Raw genomic sequence first — 22,455 nt, 5'->3', positions numbered from 1 at the left:
ATTACTTTGACAAGAAGTAGATCGTGTCCTGCAGTTAGGAGCCATAGAATCAGTACCTCAACATCGATGAGGCAAAGGGTTCTACTCTCGCTATTTCCTAATACCCAAGAGGAAGGTAGGTTGAAGACTCATACTAGACCTCCAAGCTCTCAACAAGTTTGTCAAAGGTCAAAAATTCAAGATGGTCACTCTAGCAATGATCATTCCCACATTGGAACAGGGAGACTCTTGACCTTCAGAACACCTACTTTTATATTTCAGTCCTCCCAACTCACAGATGATTTCTGAGATTCACTCTAGGACAAGACCACTACCACTACAGGAAATTACTCTTTAGGCTATCATCGTCCCCGAGAGTATTTTCTAAGGTTCTCTCAGTAGTAACTGCACATTTATGCTCCCAAGGGGACATGATTTACCCTTATCTGGACGTCATACTCATCACTTCTACTTGGCTGAGAGAGACCTGGTACCCTTACCTATCACAGCTCATGACTTGCCTGCCGATCCCTCCCCCAGCCATTTTGTACCTCCTCTCACCGAACAGAGGACATATCCTATATCCCAACATGGGGATTCTCTGCTGCAAGGCATGGCTCCTTCTTGGTCCCAACATTAGAAAACTCTTGCTCAAAGGAGGTACAAGAGGTATTGTTACACAGTAGAAAGTCCTTTCCTGCAAAAATTGTCCAGGTTTCAGATTTGGTGTACTTCCTGACAAAATATCCCCGACATCCATGACTCTTCCACATATCTTAAACTATGCACTGACCCTAAAAAGCTCAGGACTATCTATCTCTAAGCAATCTGAGTTCACCTAGCAGCTGAAACCAACCAGTAGAGGGCTACTCAGTACTATCACATCTGACCACTAAAAGGTTCCTTAAGGGTACAGCAAACCTCTTCACACAACCTCAACTTCCTACTCCCACATGGGACCCAAACCCGGATATTGAAAGGACTGACTAGGCCTCTCTTTGAACCCATGGCCACCTGTTCGCTTACATACCTCTCAAAGAAAACGGCCTTCCTGATAGCAGTTACCTTGGCTAGGAGAACAGGCGAAATAGCAGCTCCTGGTGGTACAAACCCCCTATATTATTCTTTCAGGACAAAGTTATGCTCAGGCCCCACCCAAAATTCCCTAAGATGACCTCTCCATTTCATATGAACCAGTTGATTCACCTTCCAGCCTTCTACCCCAACCCTTACGAAGATAACAGGGAGTCTATATTACACACATTAGATGTCATCAGAGCCCTAGCCTTCTACCTGGATAGGACAATGGCTTTCAGGAAGTGCCCTTGAGTTTTCCTTGCCGTTGCGGAGAGATCCAAGGGCTCAGCTATATCAGCCCAGAGCTTCTCTACATAGGAGGTCTCGAACTGCATTAAACAGTGTTCTCAATATGACCCCTCTAAACACTATTCACATGCACTCCATGAGGTCGACCTCCTCCTCCATCACCTTCTTCAAGAAAGTCCCTATTTCAGAAGTCTATACAGTGGCAACATGGGCATCAGTCCACACCTTCACACAACACTATATGATCACTGGGGATTCCGCCTCCGATGCTACCTTCAGCTTTGCACTACTGTCATCTGTAACTGACCTGACTCTGAAGTTCCAACCTGCCAGTAAGGAGACTGCTCTGGAGTTAGCAACAAAGGAGCACCCACAGGGATGCTACTCGAAGAAGAAGTTACTCACTTTGTGCAGTAACAATGGTTCTTCAGTGGAGTTTGTAGCCTGCTTAGTACAAAGAAAAGAGGTAACTGGTTTTATTTAATTCTAGATTACACTATAGGAAAAGACAATGGAATAAATTATTCCCAATTTACAATGATGTATATTTTGAAAAACCCCTGGGGCAGTCCCTCTTTTACATTCGAGATGCATTTATTTCCCAGGATACTAGACTTTGATATTGCCATTCAAATTCAAGGCTCTGCTAGCAATTTCTTTCCCAAAACTTTAGTTCAACTACCCAGAAATAGCTAGATTGGTCATTGAATTTAATTTCTACAGTATAATGATATATTTTATCTGTAACATGTTAAAGCAGATGCTGATTTTCTGTAACAAAGGTGTCCTGGAAAATTAGTCTTTTGTATTCAGTATCAAAATCCTAACCCAGGAAAAATGTTCTGGGTGAGTGGATTTTTCTTGTTCTTTTCCTAAGCCACAATCCTCTGCTGTACAGTTTGCCATATGTGTGCATATCTACTTTCACAAAGTAACCACAAGTTTGCTTTTCTTTAATTTCTTCACTTGTTTCTATTGCTGGTTCAACACATGCTATTTTTTGGGACTGGATGTCATAATATGTATTACTTTAACCTGTTCACTCGTCTAGCAAATACAAATATTATTTACCACTCAGTGCATTTCTTCTTCAAAGAGCCTTACAAACTAATTTACCTCACATAGTACTATGAAAATAAAATATTATAAACAAGGTACAGTAAAACACTTTTATTTGCTCATTGCTTCTCACTGTGTTAATAAGGGCATTTTAACTCATTTCTTACTTTAGCTTGTTTTTCACCTTTAAATTAATTCATTTATTTTAACAATGACAACTACATTTCCTCTTATCTGATATTGTTCATGGTCCATACACCACATTTAGCGAAATAATTTCTCTGGAAATAGCAGGAGATGTCCTGTGTCTCCTGGTGTTTCACAGGAAACTGCTGTCACAGCAGATACCCATTCTAGCAGAACCAACATCAGTGAAACAACAAGTTGAGACACCTGGCTTCAATTTCAGTTTTGACTTGCAGGACCCATGTAAAAGAAAACCTCATTCTCAAAAGGTGATCAGTGCCAGCTCAGTGAACACAAAAAAATATGAAAATATCCTTAATCTACCATTTCTAAACTTTTCCATAAAATATAGTAGATACACTAGAATACTAAAATTGATATAAAAGTTATTAATTAAATCCACAATGGATAATTTATGTAGTCATCCAGGGTCACATTTATAATTGTATAATCATTTTGTGGTGTTTATAACTTCTTGAATAGACATATAAACCAACTGTGAGATGGATTATTTTTGCAATTAGTATGTTGAAAATAAATGGCAAACAGTGACTGAAATATACACTAATGAGTTGTAAATAAAATTTATTCCTGGTTATTCTTTATTGTTTCAAATGACTGATGTAGTTAAAAACTTTTTAAAAAATCTATAATCTAAACATTCTCCATTAACATTTTGTTGTCATTTAAACTAATGCTGGAAAGGGCTATGCTAGTTCCTGTGAACCCCGTGGCCTTTGCCTCTTTCTGGTCACATGTAGTGTTGCCATGAAAGTCAAGTGACTCTGTGGGGAGGTTTCTAAGACAAGGGAGAGGATCAGATGATATAAAGGTTGTAAAGACCTCTAGACGACTCAAGTGGAGGGACACTGGAGACACCATAGCCTTTGATACCTTTGGATCAAAGGATGTATTGACTATGGGATTAGGGTGTATTAGGACATCATGCAAAATGCTGATGATCAGTGCCAGTCTGTGAAGTCACTAAACCATTTCCTGTCTTGAATATGATTTTTAATGGGGTGGGAGAGGGGGTGTCTATTGGGTGTTACTAAGACCTGATTGGATGGTAATTCAGTTTTATTTTGTGCAGTCTGGTCCCAGTATTTTTAGCAAATTAGTATCAAAGCCTGGATTGTTAAGCATTCGGGAGAGATCATCTATTTAAAATCCACCTTTGAACAGGGAGCTTGGTTCTTGGTTAACACCAGGTACTTTGAGCAACAAACCCTCTTGCACTGGCAGAACCTACCTTTAGTATTTTCCAGATACACCAACTATGTTGTGTACAGTTTTGACAGTGAACAAGTAGTTATTCACCTTATGCAGTAACTATGGTTCTTCTAGATGTGTCCCTCTATGGGTGCGCCACTGAAGGTGTGCTTGCATCTCTGCACAGCGGATTGGAGAACTACAGTAGCAGTGTCTGTTCTGCCTGCACATGTGCTGTTTCTCCTTATACCCTGCCACAACGCCAGTCAGGGTACACAGGTCAACCCCCCTCAGTTCCTTCTCTACTGCACAGTCATGGACAAGAACTCTGAAGTAGAGGAGAGGAAAGCGGGTTGTGGTGCACCCATACATTTTTGTCCTTGGGCAATCTTACATTTCATTATAATAAAAAGAGACAAATCCCTCACAGAACTGTGTGAGAGCAGACAATGGATGGCAATCACTTTTTAGAGAGATTACAATGAGGATTTCAGGACTGTTTAAAGTATGGATTATGTAAATTTTGTATTTAAGGACTTCAAAAAATGCATAGTATTGACAGGGCCTATTACAATATAGGGTATCGTGTAGATATGTGTCCAGGGAATTTTAAATACATGTATTATTGTGCAGAATTGTCTTAGTCGTTGAACATTCACTTGGAATGCTTGAATCTTTCTTCCACTTCTAGCAATGATGGCATCCATAATCAATGAAGTTGTGAGGTATTGCTAACAATTATTTTGTTCAGGATTCTTAAATATAATCCATTAAACTCAGGACAATGGATGAAACTAAAACTACTGCATTTGTTATTTCTTGGTACTCTGCATAAGCAGTACTCACAAACAAAATTGATTTTTGCCATGCTCATGCAATAACTAAGAATAATAATAAAATGAAAAAAGAGACATTACTGATATTTGAAAATCAGCTGTTGTAATTGTTACTCCAGGTATTTTGGGAACTTCTGTGTCATGGTTTGGAACCTCAGCCCTCGAGGGAATCCCCCTACTGTGTTCTCCCCTGTCTCCCTCACCTCACTCCTTACCCCTCTCTCCTAGCTCTGAGAAGTGGATGCTGAGTTGTGCCATCTTGGGGGAGGGGCAGAAAAAGCCACCTACATCCTAATTTTGCAAGCACTGCAGATTGCTCACCCCATTTGGGGTAACAGTTATCCTCTCTGCCCCTCCCTATCCTGGGATTTCCCCTGTCTGCCACTTTCTGGCAGCACCTATATCCCTTGCTTAACCCCATCCCTGATTTTACATAGCTGCCTCTCTCCTTTCTATACCTCCACCTGTTTGTCCCCTGTGCATACAGTTTGCCTCCCTGCAAAAATTCAGCCTATCCCTCCCCTCTGTTTTGCTCCCTCTGCACCCTTTTACTCCCTGTTAATAGTGTGGAACCTATTGTGATTCAAAGTGAGGGCAGAGTAAGGGTAGACATACCCTCATACTCCCCACCCTGGATCAGACTGTGGTGGGGATGTTGGGGTCCTCCTCTCTCATTTCTGCTGCTTCCAACTGCTGACACTGCCAGTCCTACCATTTCTCCTCTTTTGAACACCACTGCATCTGACTCTTCTCTCCTCTCTCCCTCCATGTTTATGTCATCTGCCATCCACCCCACTCATCCCTCTCAGCCTTCCTCTCTTATTTTGACACCTGGCTCTACCCCTTCCTCTCTGCACAATCTCACCCTTGGTGACCAGCTTCCATGTTCTTGACCCATCTAGCCCCTTAGCTGCACATTTCCTCATTCTCACCTTTTCATTCAACCTGCAGCCTTAGTTCAACTCTACCACTCACCAAAGGGAACAGTCAGTTGACTTGGTTTTTACCAAGCACTACACTCTCTCTCTCTCTCCACTCTGGACTCTTTTGCCTCTCTCTCCCATTTCAGTGTCTGCCCTGCCAACCCCCAGCCCTGGCTCTTCCCCAGCATCTGCTGCCTCTTCACTGCTCTTGTACTGTAGAGCATCTCTCGTGACCAGGCTGATTTCTGCCATCTTCCTAGCTAAACAACTGTACTTCTCCAACTTAATTGAGTACCACACTCACAATCCCAACTTTTCCTCACTTCTCAAACCCTTCCTTTCTCCTGCTTCCACTTCTCTCTTCATACAGAATCTTACTTATTTTTTCAAAGAGAAAATTGAAAAAATGTGATGTGACTTTCCCCCTCCACTTGGCTCACTTTTCCTTCTCCTTCTACAACTCTCTCCTCCTCATCATCACAGACACTGAAGTTTCTCACCTGCTCTCCATATCTAGCCACTCTTTTTTTGTCAGTGATTCACTCCTCCCCATCCCATCCTTTTCCTGATCTCCCTCACACCCACTCTCATCTCCTCCCTTACTCTTCTCCTTAACCTCTCACTGTCCTCTTTCCCCACACAATAGGAGCACACTTTAGCCTCTCTCATTTTTAAAAATCCCATCTTTGATCCACTTGTCTCTCCAGCTACTGGTTCATCTCCCTTTCATTTGTAAGTTCATTGAATGTGCTGTCTACAAACACTGTCTTGAGTTCCTCTCCTTCAGTTACATTTTAGACCCTCTCCAGTGCAGCTTCTGCCCCCTGCATTCCATTTCTCTCACAGAAGTCTCTTCTTAGTGAAAGCACAGAAGCAGGACTCCATCCTCATCCTTTTTTGACCTGTCAGCCACCTTCAACACCAACTCTTCTTGAAATCTTGTCTTCCCTTGGCTTCTGTGAGCCTGTGTTCTCCTGGTTGTCCTCTTATCTAATCTCTCCTTCAGAATGTCTTTTGGAAGTTCCTCCTTATCCCCCTTGTCGCTTTGTGTGTTTGTAGGGGGTTTTCCACAGAGTTCTGTCTTTGGTCCCCTTCTCTTCTCCCTTGACACTTTATCTCTGGGAATCTCACCCACAAACGCAAATGCAACTACCTTCTCTATGGATGATTCACAGATCTGTATCTCTACTTCAGACCTGTCTCCTGTCCAAACTAAAATCTCAGCCTCTCTCTCTGATACCTCCTCATAGATGTCTAGCCATCAGATCAAGCACAACATGGCTAAAACATAATTATTATTATTATTACTATTTATTATTTTATTAATATTTATTTTGGTACTGCCTAAGAACCAACTAAGAACGGGGCCCCACTGGGAAAACACAAGGTAGTAGATTGTCCTTGCCCCCAAAAAGCGTATAGTATAAAAACAATCTTAATCTACCCTCCAAGCCCTTCCCCCACTGCCTATCTTCCCAATCACTGTGGACCACACCACCATCCTGCCTGTCACTCAAGCTCATAATTTAGGTGTCATCTTCAAGTCGGACCTCTCTCCTGGTCATGACATCCAGGCTATGTCTAACTCTTGCCAGTTCTTCTACATAACATTGCTAAGCCTTTCCTGTCCATCCACATAGCTAAAAGTCTTGTCCAGGCTCTTATCATCTGGCCTCTCAAATACTGCAACATCCTTCTGTCTGGCTTTGACAAACACAATCTAGTCCCTCTCATATTTATTCAGAATGCTGTTGCAATGATCATTTTCTTAGCCTGTCACTTTGACCATGTCCCTCCACTGGCTCCCCCTTCTCTATTGTATCAAAATATCAGCTATTGGTGTTCATTTTCAAGGCCCTTCACAGCCTGTTCCCACCCTACCTTTTATTTCTCATTCACTTTTGAGATGTCAGCTCAGTTACCAATCTCCACGCACTTGTTACATTTTTCCAACAAGCACCTTCATGTTTTCTCCTCTGCTGTCCTGTATGCTTGGGAGGCGCTCTCCATAAACATCCACATCATTATCCTCCTTCAAATCTCTCCTCAAAGAAACCTCCTTTTCCATGATGCCTACTGAAAAATTGGCAATAGTTAGGCAGCTGGTGCAGTGAGAGTATTGTCTGTCATGCTGACCAATATTGTCTCATTATTTCATTGTACTCCCATTTGTCTGTATCCAGCTGGTGTGTCTCGTTCTATACTTAGATGGTAAGCTCTTTGGGGCAGGGACTGTTTTTGTTCTGTGTTTGTACAGTACTTAGCACAGTGGGGTCTGAAGCACTACAGTAATACAAATAAATAATAACAATAATAATTAGCTTTTTTTCTTAGTTTCCTTCATACGGTCCATTGAGTAAGGAGTTTTCTGGCATGGTGTTTTGTTCATAGAACTTGTGTATTCTCCAAGACCAGTACTATCCCGATGAATGATGCCTTGCATTTGCCACACTGCCTGTCTACCCTCCCCAACTTCTTTGTGGGAGCCATCAGAATCTCCCTCCAGGAGAGGTTTCATAACACATAGTAGGATCTCTGGCCCAGTAAGCCATGGAATCATGGAGTTGAAAGAGAGAAAATGGGGAGTTCATGGAGTACAGTACCGCAGCAGTCCATGGTTGCCCCCTACCCTGATTCAACCATTCCCCACTCATAGATCAGGGTTTCCACACTGCGTCTGAGATGGGCTATGTGGGTTAAGGTGAGGAGTGAAACACTGTAGGGGTAGTAGCACTCCCCGTTTCTGTGCCCAGATCTAAAAGGAGTTCACATCCACCACCCATAGAAGCAAAGGGAACAGTTTGACCTACATATACTGGGAGACTCTTTCTTTTGGATTTAGGATAGGGAGACGCTGTCACCTTCAAAACACTGTCTTCAATGTTTGTGGTTTGAACCAAATAGATTTGGGAAAGAGAAGAAATATGTGGATATATCCATTTAAACATTGACTGACAGTGACTTTGATTATTGTAAAATATTTGAAAATCACAACATAGTTTATATGAATTTTAAAATGCCATTTTCTCTGGTTTATTTAGCATTTTGTAGATCTCAGCTGAGCCATAAGTAACTTCTTTACCATGGGTCTCAGAATTATGCCTATTCAGCAGCAAGTAGTAACTGGTTCAACATGAGCTGTTTCTTGTATAAACATACAAAAGGCTTGACCCAGACTAAATCAATTTAACAAGAAAAACATTAAATCTATGTTTCCTGTTACATGCTTAAGGTCTTCTTTGGTTTCTTATGATTTTACTGTATTATTGACCAACTATCATAGGCTTTAGTTTATCCTCCTACACCACCAGCTGAACAGTTCAAATGGGATGGTGGAGTTATTTTCGGAAGGGCAAAACAATGACAATTATAACTCCTACATTGCATTTCAGCTGGTGAAGCAGGTTTTATGCTAGGGGTACGGAAGTCTTATGAATCTTGGCTTACTCTTTTTCCTGATTTCAGTTGCTAGAAGGGTTTCAAAAGCAGCAAAACGAAAAAAGGGTGCAAAGTTCATAGAATTTGGAACCATGTATATTCAAGACAAAGTCAAATTGTAATACATTTTAACTTATCTGGTCCATTCAGGAAGTATACTGAATAAAATCAGGGTGTTATTCATGTAAGTAATTGACAGAGAAACCCATGAGTTTTTATTTATAAATATGTATGTATACAATTAGTTGGAAAAATTAGAAGCTATTTTTTTCCTCTTAGTATAAACTAACGCAATTCACTTTCAGATTGATAAGCAGTCATTAGCAAAATGTAACCAGCCATTGATGTGTTAGTTCTTCTGATTCTTTTATAAAAGTCCTTGAAAGTACACCTTATGTGGTTGTATTGTTTTAGTTGTAGCAAAGGTTGGGTATCTCAACTCACATCATTTGCATGACTTACTTTCATAAGTGGTTTGCAAAAGCAATTTGGACTCATTCTTTGCATAGGCAGATTAGGCTTTCTCAGCTACAAGAATGGAGTACTGTGCATATATGCTTTGAAAAGAGCCCTTAAATAACCCATCATGCAAAGCAATACAAGCTAGCAACCCTGGGGAAGAATAACCCCAAGCATACATACTCATTGAGAAGGAAGTGCCTAGAAAGCTGAAATACTGAGACACCTCTCAAGATGATGGTAGTGGACAGAAAGTTAGTTTACAGTGTGATATGACAACAAAAAAACAAACAAAATTAGGGCTGCATACCCAGAGGCACCATGCCATGAAATAGGGTGAGCATGCAGTGTTTTATATTGTAGTTCTGGTCTGAACACATCTGGGATATTATATATGCCTCTGGGCCCCACCTTAACAGAAAGTTATTAATCATCTGGAGGGGTTCAGAGAAAAGTAACAAAAGTAGAGGCTGGAAGGATTGATTTACAGTGTGAGAACTGAGTTTTAAAAGAACGGCATTTGTATGGAATGGTTAAGAGGTGGGAAAATTGGGAGGGTTGCAGAAACATAAGAATCTACTAATATTTCAAAGGTGCACATGTGAAGGATAGAAAGGAATTATTTAGGCTGTTACATGGGGTATTGCTAGGAGTAATAGGATGCAATTAAGACAGAGAAAATGTAGCTTGAGTATCAGCATGATAGTGAGATATATTAGGGTGTGGAATAGTCTCCTATGGGAAGTGGTACAAACATCATTGCTTAAGACTTTTAAAACTGAATTGAATGAAATGCTAGAAAAAAGGCAATATGGGAACAATTTTGTATTGACGGTGGAACGGACTGGTTGTCCAATGGGTCTTTTCTTTCTCTAGCTTGTTTGACTCTATGAATAGTAGTCATGCCTGTTCATTGCACCAGGAGATAAATGCCAGGAAGTTAGTTAATTTTAATTTATATTGAGATAAGTAAATCTAGTCATAACACAAAATAAGGGCCAAATTCACCTTGGCCAGCACAATGAGGAGTTGCAGGGACACTTTCAGAATGCATCTATTGCTCCAATAATCCTGTTGGCCCGGAATGATTGTGCAGCACAAACTTGGGAGATGCAATGCTGGGTGTAGTTTACTCCTTCTCTGAAAAGAAGTAACTGCACTCTTAGCAGTTGTATGATACCAACTGCCTCCGATTGAGGGGCTGAACATGCTACCTAATCGACAGACCACATCTTGAATTCCTTTTCCTTCTGCTTTCTTAAGTGTTGGGAAAAGATCCTGTCCTCCTGCTTGCACTGCAAAAGGGAGAAAGTTTTCTACATCCTCCTTCCTGTTTTCCCCTCTGCAGCACAGGCATGGTCTAATCCTAAGGTTTTCTCACTTTATAATAATAAGCTAGGGAAGCAATTTGGAAAGCAAGAAAATAAATATATTCTGATCCTATATGAGGCGTTCAGGGGACATGATTTTTGCAGAGAACCCCTTTTAGTATCAAACTTCCTTCAGATGTTGCCTTGTGTTCTTTCTACTCTGTTTTCTCACTTATGCATCTAATTTATCTAGTGAGTGTTTTGGAATGAAGGACAATAGAAATAAAAATGGCCTTTAGCCCAAGCATGTCATATCTTCATTAAATTTGCTTGCAGTTGCATATAATCTTTCAGATGTGAAGTAATAAAGATGAACTTTAGCTAAAGCACAAGTGTGTTGCTTAATAGTCCTCTAAAAATAGACAGCAGTAGCAAAAGCAGAAAAATGTGTGTGAAATAATTTATTTTTGTTTAAATCTGTCTCTAAATGTGTATAAATGAAAGATAATTAAAACACCATATTGTACTGTACTTCCTTTTTGCTCCTTTTTGCATTTTTCATTTCTTTTAACCTCCTGGTTGGAAATACAGAGCGCAAATGTTTTTTATCTGGTGTCTCTGGCGGTAAAAATAATGATTGAAAAATGTGCTTTTTGGAATTGGATTGCAGAGGAGGAGAGAAGAAGGATTTCACTATGCTAGTAAACTAAATTACCATATGTTGTATTTATATTTTTAGAGAAATCTAAACACATGGACTTCACAGGATGTGTCTCTTGCTGCTTTTATTTTGGCTAATATTTCCCCAAATATAAGCTCCAGTCTTTATTTGGATTAAACAAAGCAAATAATCAAGTTATCATATGACCCAATGTCACTTGGTAATTTGTAATATGAATCATTGTACATATATTCATGAAACTGTGCCTTGCAAGGGAAATAAATTACATCATAGTTGTTATAGATTACACTTCTCAGGAGAGAGGGTTGACAAAAGCACTCTGAGTTTTAAAGATCACAGCATATTTATCTCTGGCGACATAGATTGTATGCAGTATACTTTTGCTTAAGTTTTGAAGAAAAATATAGGACTACTGCACAGTGCCACTGCATTGCATAAACACGAATGATTTGTTCAAAACAATAGGCCCTATGACCATTCATATGACTCTACATATTGACACATGTTTTGTCGTGTGTGTGTAAAACTTTAGTTTCTTAACACCAATGATTATATTTTTTTTTTAAATTGATCAGTTATATGCGAAGATCAGAAACTATGTGAATGGGAAACTCCAGCTTAAAATATGTAATGGGTAAATTCATGAGGAAGAGATTACAAATTGGCATCTTGCCTTTTAATGGAAAATTGTAGGAATATCCAATTCACCTTATTTTCTGGTGTATTTTAAAACTAATATTAAATTCAGTTACACCTTTTTATTACATTATTAAATGAACAGCTTCCATTACTCTGTATAGTTTCAAGATAGAGTGGGCCAGCTGATTCCTCTAAAGATTCTCCACTGATCTTTAGCAGAAGTCTGAAGATAATTGGTGGTACAATTATTATCAGAGGATTACTGTATTGCCTTCATAATTGTCTCAGCTACCTCCTCTGGTCCAGAAAACTCTGGAATGTGTTGCTGAACATGGGTTTCTTTACATGTATTTAAAGTATTGAATAATAAACTGAAAAAAACAACGCTGCAGAACCTTGCATTAGCCACACATTAAATAATTTGCTCAAAATGTTACTCTTTGTTTCCTCATTTGTCAGCAAACTTTTAATAACAAAACATTTTAATGAAATCTCATATTACTATGATTAAATTATTTTTACACAAGAAGGCATATTATGGAAATTTTACTTGTATCTTTAGGGACTTATTAGCAAGTGCTGTGAATGGTTAAAACTAAATGTGTCAAAATAAATTAACAAAATACATTTTGAAATGTCCTTACTACTTTTATTCTTTCATGGATGTGCTAAACTTGAACAGATTAGCTCATAGTGGAGTTTCTTATAGTACTCTACTGCATTCTGGTTGCAGAACACTTTTGGGTGACTTCGATAGTATATTTGCAAAACACTCTGGCTGGAATTTTCAAAGGGGCCTAAGGAAGTTAAGCACCTAAGACTTTCCATAGGATTTGGGTACCTTACTACTTTGAACTCCTTGGAAAATACCAGCTTCCCTTTTTTATAAGCTTCTAGTTCTGTATAGTCTTCTAAAAGTTTAAGTAATTAAGTATACACTTAATATATCTTCTTGCTATAGGGTCATATCCTGAAGTCCTTACTGAGAGCTTGATTCTGCCATCCTTACTCACATTTAATTTTTCCTTATTTCTACTGTTTTCAGTGGGGCTTCTCATACAGGCCCAATCCAAAGTGCATTGAAGTCAACGGAATGACTTCCCATTGACTTCAATGGCTCCGCCTATGATACAGTACTACTGAACATAAGAGTGGCAGAATTGAGCCCTCCTAACTTGTTGTGGGAAAATACCCATTGAGGTTAATAGTAATTTTCCTGATGATGATCGTCAGTATTTAGACCATATTTATAGCACTGAACAGAGTGGCAACTTTCTCTCTTTAACTCGCAAAAATCTTTGTATCATTATAGGAGAGCACTGAATTTGGGAATTCTTCGAGACCCTGGATCAGAGGTTGAAGACAGACAATACCAAATAGATCTGCAGTCTATCAACATTGGTACTGCGCAGTGGGATCAGCTGAAACCAGAGAAGGACAATAGTAAAGGAGGTGTGCTGACAGAGAGTGAAAGAAATTCTCAAAACCCAGCGCTTGAATGGAATATGGCCAGTAGGTAAGGAAATAATTCAAAACTTTGTGTCTTTCAGACAAAAAACATTGAGGATACAATCTAGAGTATGCCTGATCAAAGTATTTTTTCACTGTTTTTACTTTGCGTTGCAAATATTTTCTATGAAATAGAGTTTTGAATTGTATGTTTGAAACTGTTATTTGTATTATTGTTACACTGTAATTATTGCATAGGTCTTTTGTGTGTCTATTTTCCTTAGAAATTCCTTTTTTGAATGGCTTATTATATGGCCATAGAAAATAACTCCAGGAGGAGACTTGGCATTCAAGTTCTTAGGCTAGGAACAATGGTTTGGGTTTTTTTTTGTTTCCTTTGTTTGTATTTTTACAAAGTTTGAATAAAGCAGTTTAGACATTTCTAAATTAGGGGAGGATAAAGTAGAATTTTTTCTATTGGCTCCTAAATGTTTTTTTTGCTTCTGTAAGGGAAAACAACTGCATTTGTAGAATAACACATTTCAGCTGATTTGTCCATAATGTAGACTGTAAGATATGCAAAAGAGACTTCCAGAGAAACAGGTTTAGCACAGTTACTCCTGGATTGCCCATTGGGAGACTTCCATTTGGCTCGCCTGCTAAAATTGCTTCTAGTGGACTTTAAGGATCTTGTTCTGGATCATACTGAGTCCAGCATGAGATGAGAGACTTTGCTGTGGGTTAAATTCAGGATATAATGTAGCTACACATAGTAGATACAGCATAAATACATGTGCTTGGTATTTAAAATTTAAAAAGAGATACCTTAATTACTATGAATTAATTAGTCATCACAGTTTTGTTGCATTCCATGTATTTGCATTATAATGGCTAATATACAGTGCTTTTGAAATTCATACTGAGATTAATTTATTTTCTCATGAATGAGCATGTTACAATGTGTACTTTCATTATTCTATGATTCATGCAGCATCTACCCTCATGTTTCGCTCTTGTAACTCTATTGACTTCCATTGTGTTGAGTACGTGTAACTGAGGGTAGAATGTGAATATGATATTTGAGAATCTAAAGTTTGGAAATACCTGAAAACATATTGAAAAGAGGTACAGCAGAGAAAATGAAGAGATGAAATAGTTGGTATTTATTGAGAAAGGGTTTGTCTGTCTGTCTGTCTATCTACTCGGACTTTTTATGCTTTTATTTCTAAACTGTAATTGAGATGAGGATTAAATCTTTTTGAAAACAACATGAAAATGATTAGAGAGACAAGAGGGTGAGGTAATATCTTTCGAAAACTTGTCTCTCTCCCCAAACGAAGTTGGTCCAATAAAAGATATTACCTCACCCACCTGTCTCTCTAATATCTTGGGACCAACACAGCTACAACATCACTGTAATAACTGTATACATGAAAATGATTAGATATACCAGAGATAGATTAATAAGCATTAGAATACTAGATAGGGAGAAGAGGAGAGACAAAGTGACAAAAGCACAGCATAATTCAAGCTCTACCTTCACTCCTACCAAGTTTTGCATGGATCTGAGAGTGCTGTGAGAGACTGGTGGGAAAAGCACCTTAGGATTTTACTCTGTCCCATAGGACCAATTACACTACAGCTGTATATAGCATTCTAGAATGCCTGTGGTTAATTTTGAAGTTTTAAAACATACGAAAACTTTGTTTTTCTTCTAAAATGCCTATTTAGCCATCTGAAAAACAGAATGATGATTTTAGAACAGCCAAAGGTTTATGCTTCAGAGTGAAGGAAGTTGGTATGGTAGCCAGGAGCAAGTGCTCACAGCTCATTTTGAAGTGTTTGTACTTAAAAAGGTCTGTTTGTCCAAGCTCAAAGACAATTTTTTCAAGCAAAACCACAACGTTTTTCAAATTTCTCTGGAACTTGTTCAATCCATATTCAGCGCATGCATGGTTTTGTGGGTCCAAGAATTGAGGTTCTTCCCCAGTGGAGAGGGTGGTTTCTCAAAGACACTGAAGAGGGATTGGAGAAAAGAGAGCAGTTCAGTTTTTGCCAAGAGGATGTCCAGAAAGATGATATACAAGCCATAGCAAATGGAGAGGGGTCAGGAATGGGCAGGCATATCTGAGTGTTATCAGCAGTGAAGTGATGAAAGACTACGGAAGTAGATGAGGCCACTCTGAGTGTAAGGGATAATCATGGACAGATCCCTGGGGAACACCAAAAAGATAGAGGGAGAAGAAAGAAGAAGGTCCACTGAAAGTAATGATGAAGGGGCAGGAAAAGAATGGGGGAGGTGCAGTAATAATGTCTGCTGGTTATTCATTTATAAGGCATCATAGTTGGTTTCCTGTCTTTTGAAACATTAATTCTTCTTCGGGTGATTGTTCATGTCCATTCCAAGCAGGTGTGTGTGCACCACGTGCACGCCAGCTGGAAGATTTTCCCTTAGCAGCATCCGTAGGGTCGGCCTTGGCGCCTTATATAGGGGCCTGCCGACCCTCCACCCCTTCAGTTCCTTCTTACCGCCGGTGACAGCTAGCTGGAACTTTTGCTCGCTCTTACAGCAAGCATAGCAGTGTCCCGTTTAAGTTTATATAATTGTTCCCTCTCTCATAGTTTAGAGTTAGTGTTAGATAGTTAATAGTTTGGGAGGTTTTCCCCCAACATACTTGTCGCCCCGCTGGGGCATGCCCGGGTCCCCAGGGTTTAAACTCTGCAAGGACTGTGGGAAGTTTATGCCGAAGAGTGACCTGCACTCTTCCTGCTTAAGGTGCCTTGGAGAGAACCACCAAAGAGACTGGTGCAGTATCTGCAGGGGATTCCATCCCAGAACTCTTAAGAACAGAGAGCAGAGACTCAAAGTGTTCCTGATGGAGGCGGCCTTACAGCTACACTTGGACCCCGAGCTGCCCGACCCCGGAACCGCTAGCAAGTCAGGAGGCCCAGTCTAAGATTTCTAAGTCCCGGCACCGGGGAGAAACGGGCCATAGAAAATCGGCCTCCGTGAGGCACCGATCACCATCTCCAGTGCCCGCAAAGGAAAAGAGGCCGTTGAGGGGCCAATCACCCCATCAGGACCTTAAAAGGCTGGTGGCGTCCATGAGTTCGGTGGGACAAGCCATGCCACAACCGCATCCTCTCATGGTTCCATCGACTTCCGCCCCGGTGGGGGTGTGGTCAAGTCCGGACCAGTCGAGATCCCTGGACTTCAATGAGAATGTGCGTTTTCCATCAATGCTGGAGGCGTTCGAGGCAGCCTCTGACTTAAGCCTCCCGGTGCTGGCCTCCCCGCACCGGTGGAAGGAGCCACAGAACATGGCCTGACCCCTGGTCCAATCAAGGGGCAAGCCAGCCATGATGTCGCCCCAGTTCCCACCCCATACCGCCCCTGTGGCAGCAGCACAGAGTGAGTTTTCGGCTATAGTGGAGGAGGGGAAGTTAATTTCCCTGGCATCCCTCCAAGCAACCCTGGATGCGGCGGACGCAGCCTCCCACACACTGGCAACTGGGCTGGTTATACGACGGGGAGCCTGGCTTCAGGTCTCAGGCCTTCCACATGAGGTCCAGCAGACCATCCAGGACCTCCCTTTCGAAGGACCCATGCTCTTCTCCGAAAAGACGGACAAGAAGCTCCATAGCCTAAAGGACTCAAGGGCTACCCTACGCTTGCAGGGCTTACACACCTCAGCCACCCAACGTAGGCAATTCAGGCCGCAGCCGGCCCCATGACCTTACCAGCCCCAAAACCGCACAAACGCCTCGTGTAGGTGGAGCAGAAACAGCAGAAGGAGGCAACAACAGCCCTCCGGCCAGTCGTCTGGCCAGCCGCAGCCCCCATCAGGGCCTAGACCCCAAATTTGATGGTGCGGTTGGGGACGACCTACCGGTCAGGACTCTGGATCCTACCAACCCTACCTTTTCGTCACGTCTGTCCCTCTTCTATTGTGCCTGGTCCCGAATCACATCGGACAGTTGGGTGCTCCGCATGGTAGAGAGGGGATATTCTATCCAGTTCTCCTCCCTCCCACCCCACCAGCCCCGCTCCCCATCCCTCTTCAGGGACCCTTCTCACGAGCAACTTCTAATTCAGGAAGTGCAGTCCCTCCTCGTAGTAGGGGCAGTGGAGGAAGTTCCTCAGGAACTCAGGGGCAGGGGTTTCTACTCCCGGTATTTCCTAATACCCAAGGCCTCAGACCTATTCTGGACTTGCGGCGTCTGAACAAGTTTGTAAAGAAGCTCAAGTTCCATATGGTCTCCCTGTCCTCCATCATTCCCTCCATGGATCCAGGGGACTGGTACGCCACCCTTGACTTAAAGGACTTATATTTTCATATTGCAATAGTTTCCCAGCACCAACATTACCTCAGATTCATCATGGGCAATGCCCATCTCCAGTTCATGGTCCTGCCTTTTGGCCTGTCAGCAGCCCCGAGGGTCTTCACAAAATGCATGGCAGTCGTGGCAGCCTATCTGCACAAGCATAGGATTCAGGTGTTCCCCTATCTGGACGATTGGCTCATCAAGGCCCGCGCCAAGGCACAGGTGGAGGCTCAGGTGGTCTTCATCAGATGGACCTTCCTCGAGCTCAGCCTCCTGCTGAACGAGGCCAAGTCCACCCTCTCTCCCATCCAGAGGATAGAATTTATAGGGGCAGTTCTGGTCTCGACGCAAGTGAGAGCGTACCTACCGGAGGCCAGGTTCCGGGCCATGTCCGACGACATTCTCAGTCTCCAGTGTTGCCTGGCCACCACAGCAAGAAACTGCCTCAAGTGGATGGGTCATATGGCTGCATGCACCTATGTGGTGAACCATGCCAAGCTCAGGCTGCGCCCTCTCCAATCCCGGTTAGGGACTGTGTACAGACCAGCCAGGGACGCGCTGGACTCGGTGGTGACGCTTCCCAGAACGGTGCTAGATTCCCTCCAGTGGTGGTTCGACCCACGGGAGGTCTGCGCGGGAGTACCCTTTATCAGCCCTCAGCCATCCCTGTCCTTGGTAACAGACGCATTGGATTTGGGGTGGGGAGCGCATCTGGGGATCCTCAGGACTCAAGGCCTTTGGTCCCCAGCAGACCTCTCCCTGCACATCAACGTCAGGGAGCTACGGGCGGTGCATCTAGCCTGCCTGACTTTCAAATCTTGTCTGGCGAGCAGGTGTGTTGCAGTCCTCATGGATGATACCTTGGCGATGTTCTATATCAACAGACGGGGGTGCACGCTCCTCTCCCCTGTGCCGGGAAGCCCTCGCGTTATGGGATTTCCGCGTACAGAACGCAATTCACCTGACGGCATCCTACCTCCCAGGGGTGCAGAACAGAGTGGCGGACGCCCTCAGCTGCTCATTCTATGGTCACGAGTGATCCCTTCGCTGAGATGTAGCACGCTCACTCTTCTGTCTCTGAGGCTATCCCCAGATAGACCTGTTTGCCTCGAGGGACAACAGAAAGTGTCGATGTTTCTGCTCCCTCATGGGGCACAGTCCAGGGTCTCTGACGGACGCCTTCCTCATCCCATGGGAAAAGCAGCCTGCTCTATGCCTTCCCCCCGATTCCCATGGTTCACAGGGTACTCCTCAAGATCTGCAGGGATCACACTCGTGTCATCCTGATAGCGCCGGCGTGGCCGCGCCAACAATGGTAAACGTCGCTGTTGCACATGTCCACACGGGCGCCCCTCTCATTGTCCCTGCTCCCAGACTTGCTCACACAGGATCGGGGCCATCTCCACCACCCGAACCTGGAATCGCTCCACCTCATAGACTGGATGCTCCATGGCTAAACCCTGTGGAGATGCAATGCTTTCAGCAGGTCAGGCAAGTCCTCCTCGGTAGTAGAAAACCCTCCACCAGAGCCACACACATGGCCAAGTGGAAACGCTTCTCCATCTGGGCCGAGCAGCAGGGTCAGGCTCCATTGCTCACCCCGATCCCTCTCATACTGGATTACCTGCAGCATTTGAGACAGCTAGGACTTTCCCTCTCTTTGGTTCGGGTCCACTTGGCAGCCATCTCAGCATTCCACCCAGGAGCGGAAGGTGGTTCAGTTTTCGTGAACCCATTAGTTTGTCGCTTCCTCAAGGGCCTGGACAGACTGTTCCCACATACTCGACAACCAGCCCCAGCTTGGGACCTCAATTTGGTCCTTTCCACCCTCACAGGGCCCCCCTTTGAGCCCCTGGCTATGTGCTCTCTGTTATTTCTCTCATATAAGGTTGCATTCCTAGTGGCTATCACCTCAGCCAGGAGAGTGTCAGAACTCAGAGCACTGATGTCCGAGCCTCCATACACTGTCTTCCACAATGACAAAGTCCAACTTAGGCCATACCCAGTGTACCTTCCGACGGTGGTCTCCCAATTCCACATGGGTCAAGACATTTTTCTCCCTGTGTTCTATTCTAAGCCACACTCCTCTGGCGTGGAGTGTAGGCTGCATTCCCTGGACATTCACAGTGCCCTGACATTCTATATTGAAAGAACCAAACCGTTCAGGAAATCAACCCAACTCTTTGTTGTTGTGGCCAACAGGATGAAGGGACTCCCCATCTCATCACAGCCTATCTCCTCATGGATCATGGCCTGCATCTGCGAATGCTACAGTCGGGCTAAAGTGCCTGCCCCGCCAATCACAGCCCACTCCACAGGGGCACAGGCCTCCTCCGCAGCGTTCCTGGCTCAGGTCCCAACACAGGAAATATGCAGAGCGGCCACGTGGTCCTCAATCCACACATTTATGTCTCACTATGCCATCATGCACCAGGCCAGAGACAATGCAGCCTTCGGCCGCGCAGTGCTCCAATCCACGGTGAACTCCGACCCCCGCGCCTAAACTCAGGCTTGTGAGTCACCTGCTTGGAATGGACATGAACAATCATTCGAAGAAATAAAAACAGTTACTTACTTTTTTGTAACTTGTTCTTCGAGATGTGTTGCTCATGTCCATTCCAATACCCAACCACCTACCCCTCTGTCGGAGTGCCAGCAAGAAGGAACTGAGGGGGTGGAGGGTCGGCAGGCCCCTATATAGGGCACCATGGAGGCGCCACTCCAGGGGGCACCAAGACCAACCCTACGGATGCTGCTAAGGGAAAATCTTCTGGTTGGTATGCACACGGTGCGCACACACCTGCTTGGAATGGACATGAACAACACATCTCGAAGAACAGTTACAAAAAGGTAAGTAACCGGGTTTTTTTTTACTAGTAAAATACCACATTGGTTTCTTATTTTAGATCCTTAGCTTGAAATAATTTGCCGGGACCTGGTTGGGGCTGTGATGTTAGAGTTGCAGATAACTTTACCTTCTCACAAAATGGTGCTGTCCAGTGGCACTTCTTGAAGGGCAAGATGGTATTGACCCCAACAGACCTTCTAGTTGGTCAGCCCAATGGCCAGACTGGCTTTTTCAAAGGGAGCCACATGAGGAAATGCCTTAGTTCTTCCCACAACTGACTGGCATCAATATAATCAGCAGGGTTTGGTGTGTGCCTTATGGGTACATTTTTTGCCCATGATAGGAATTCCTAAAACAGTATTAAGATTACAGGATAAGGGAAGCAGCTGTTACAGCCAAGCTGCACATTCTCCTTTCATAACTGCTAGAACTTTTTTCCATCTTGAACAAAACTATATTTTTGTTTGAGCTTGTGTTCAATAACTGTGTTTTTTTGCTTTGAAAGCATTTTTAACAAATATTTAATGCGACATTTTAATTAGCTGGATTGACTTGTTCTTTGTGATATGCAGTACTACTATTTTAATTTTATTCTACATTTGTTTAATGCAGAGAGTAGCTGGTATGTGTGTTTGCTTGTCAGTTTGGTTTAATCTTATATACATGTACCACAGTTCATTTTCAGGATGTTCACCTTTTTGCCGTTTACTTGGCAATCAGTTATGCTGCATCTGCGTTTATTTTATGATCTGTGGAAGTGATGTGCTGAGAACTGGAAGAACCTGTACTGATGTCTGCCATGTGCTAGGATATTTCCAGCATGCACCAAGAGAATGACTGCATGGTGTTTTACATGGTGCTTAGTGTTTCCAGGGTGAAGTTTATCTTGAGATTTCCTGAGAATGTTACAGAGACTTTCTTTATTCTTTGTGTTAGTAGTGATACTATTTTCTTTCTTAATTCTTTGTAAGTTACATAGATATGGTTAGCATAGAACATAGGGAATGGCTCTTTCTGAGGAACCCTTGGGTTAGTTTTATTGTTTTGGTTTTAATACATTTGTTTGATTTCACTTAGCTAGTCCCATACTCTGGTTTAGTAGGTCAATTATTTTTTTTAAGGTTCCTCTTGTTAGATGTGTGTCTGTAGCAGTGTATCTTACTCGTTTCATTATTTTTGATGTTTAGCTGATACATGTGTGTTGAAGTATAGAATCATATCTACGTCTTTTCCTCTGTGTAGCATTGTTTGATTACTAGGTTAACTTGTAGAAAAGAATTCCAGAAAAGCGACTGTTCTTTCATTTTCCAAGTGTATGTTACAGTTTCCAACACTGCAAGTATATTATTATAAATATACTGACCTTGGTAATTTTTAACAAAACCCTAAAACAGATGCTGCGAACACTGTCCATCCACACTGCATGAATGATAGGCGGCCATGGATGTGGTTTAATTGGGATGCAGCTTTATACACTTATAATATCTGGCAGTACCTGGCAACAAAGTTTACAGTATAGAGAGGAAGATGTCAGCTCCCTGCTGATCCAGACATAGGACCCCCCAATGCATTTCTTCAGGTCTCTTAATGGGGGCCAAGAAAAGGAGGGGGGTCTGCTCCACACTGATGAGACATAGGAGACCCAAACCCACCTTACTCAGTTCCCATAAGGGATGCTTTCCTTCAAATCCTTTTCCAAACCATTTTATCCAATAACCACATCCCTTCCACACCGAATACCTGCACTAGACATCTGCCACAAGTTTTATGTATAAAGTCGCAA

General features: G+C 42.6%; 1 protein-coding gene across 1 annotated transcript in view; it reads left to right on the top strand.

The window, feature by feature from the left end:
• VPS13B (vacuolar protein sorting 13 homolog B) overlaps nucleotides 1–22,455 on the top strand; it is a 902,514-nt gene that overhangs the window by 627,569 nt on the left and 252,490 nt on the right. The window contains exon 31 of the mRNA XM_045002958.1: nucleotides 13,362–13,565. Within this exon, the coding sequence (XP_044858893.1) occupies nucleotides 13,362–13,565 (204 nt within the window). The remainder of the gene's footprint in view (nucleotides 1–13,361; nucleotides 13,566–22,455) is intronic.

This window comes from Mauremys mutica, chromosome 2 (assembly GCF_020497125.1).
Source record: "Mauremys mutica isolate MM-2020 ecotype Southern chromosome 2, ASM2049712v1, whole genome shotgun sequence".
NCBI classification, from domain to species: Eukaryota; Metazoa; Chordata; order Testudines; family Geoemydidae; genus Mauremys; species Mauremys mutica.
This window is presented reverse-complemented; position numbering and strand designations above follow the sequence as displayed.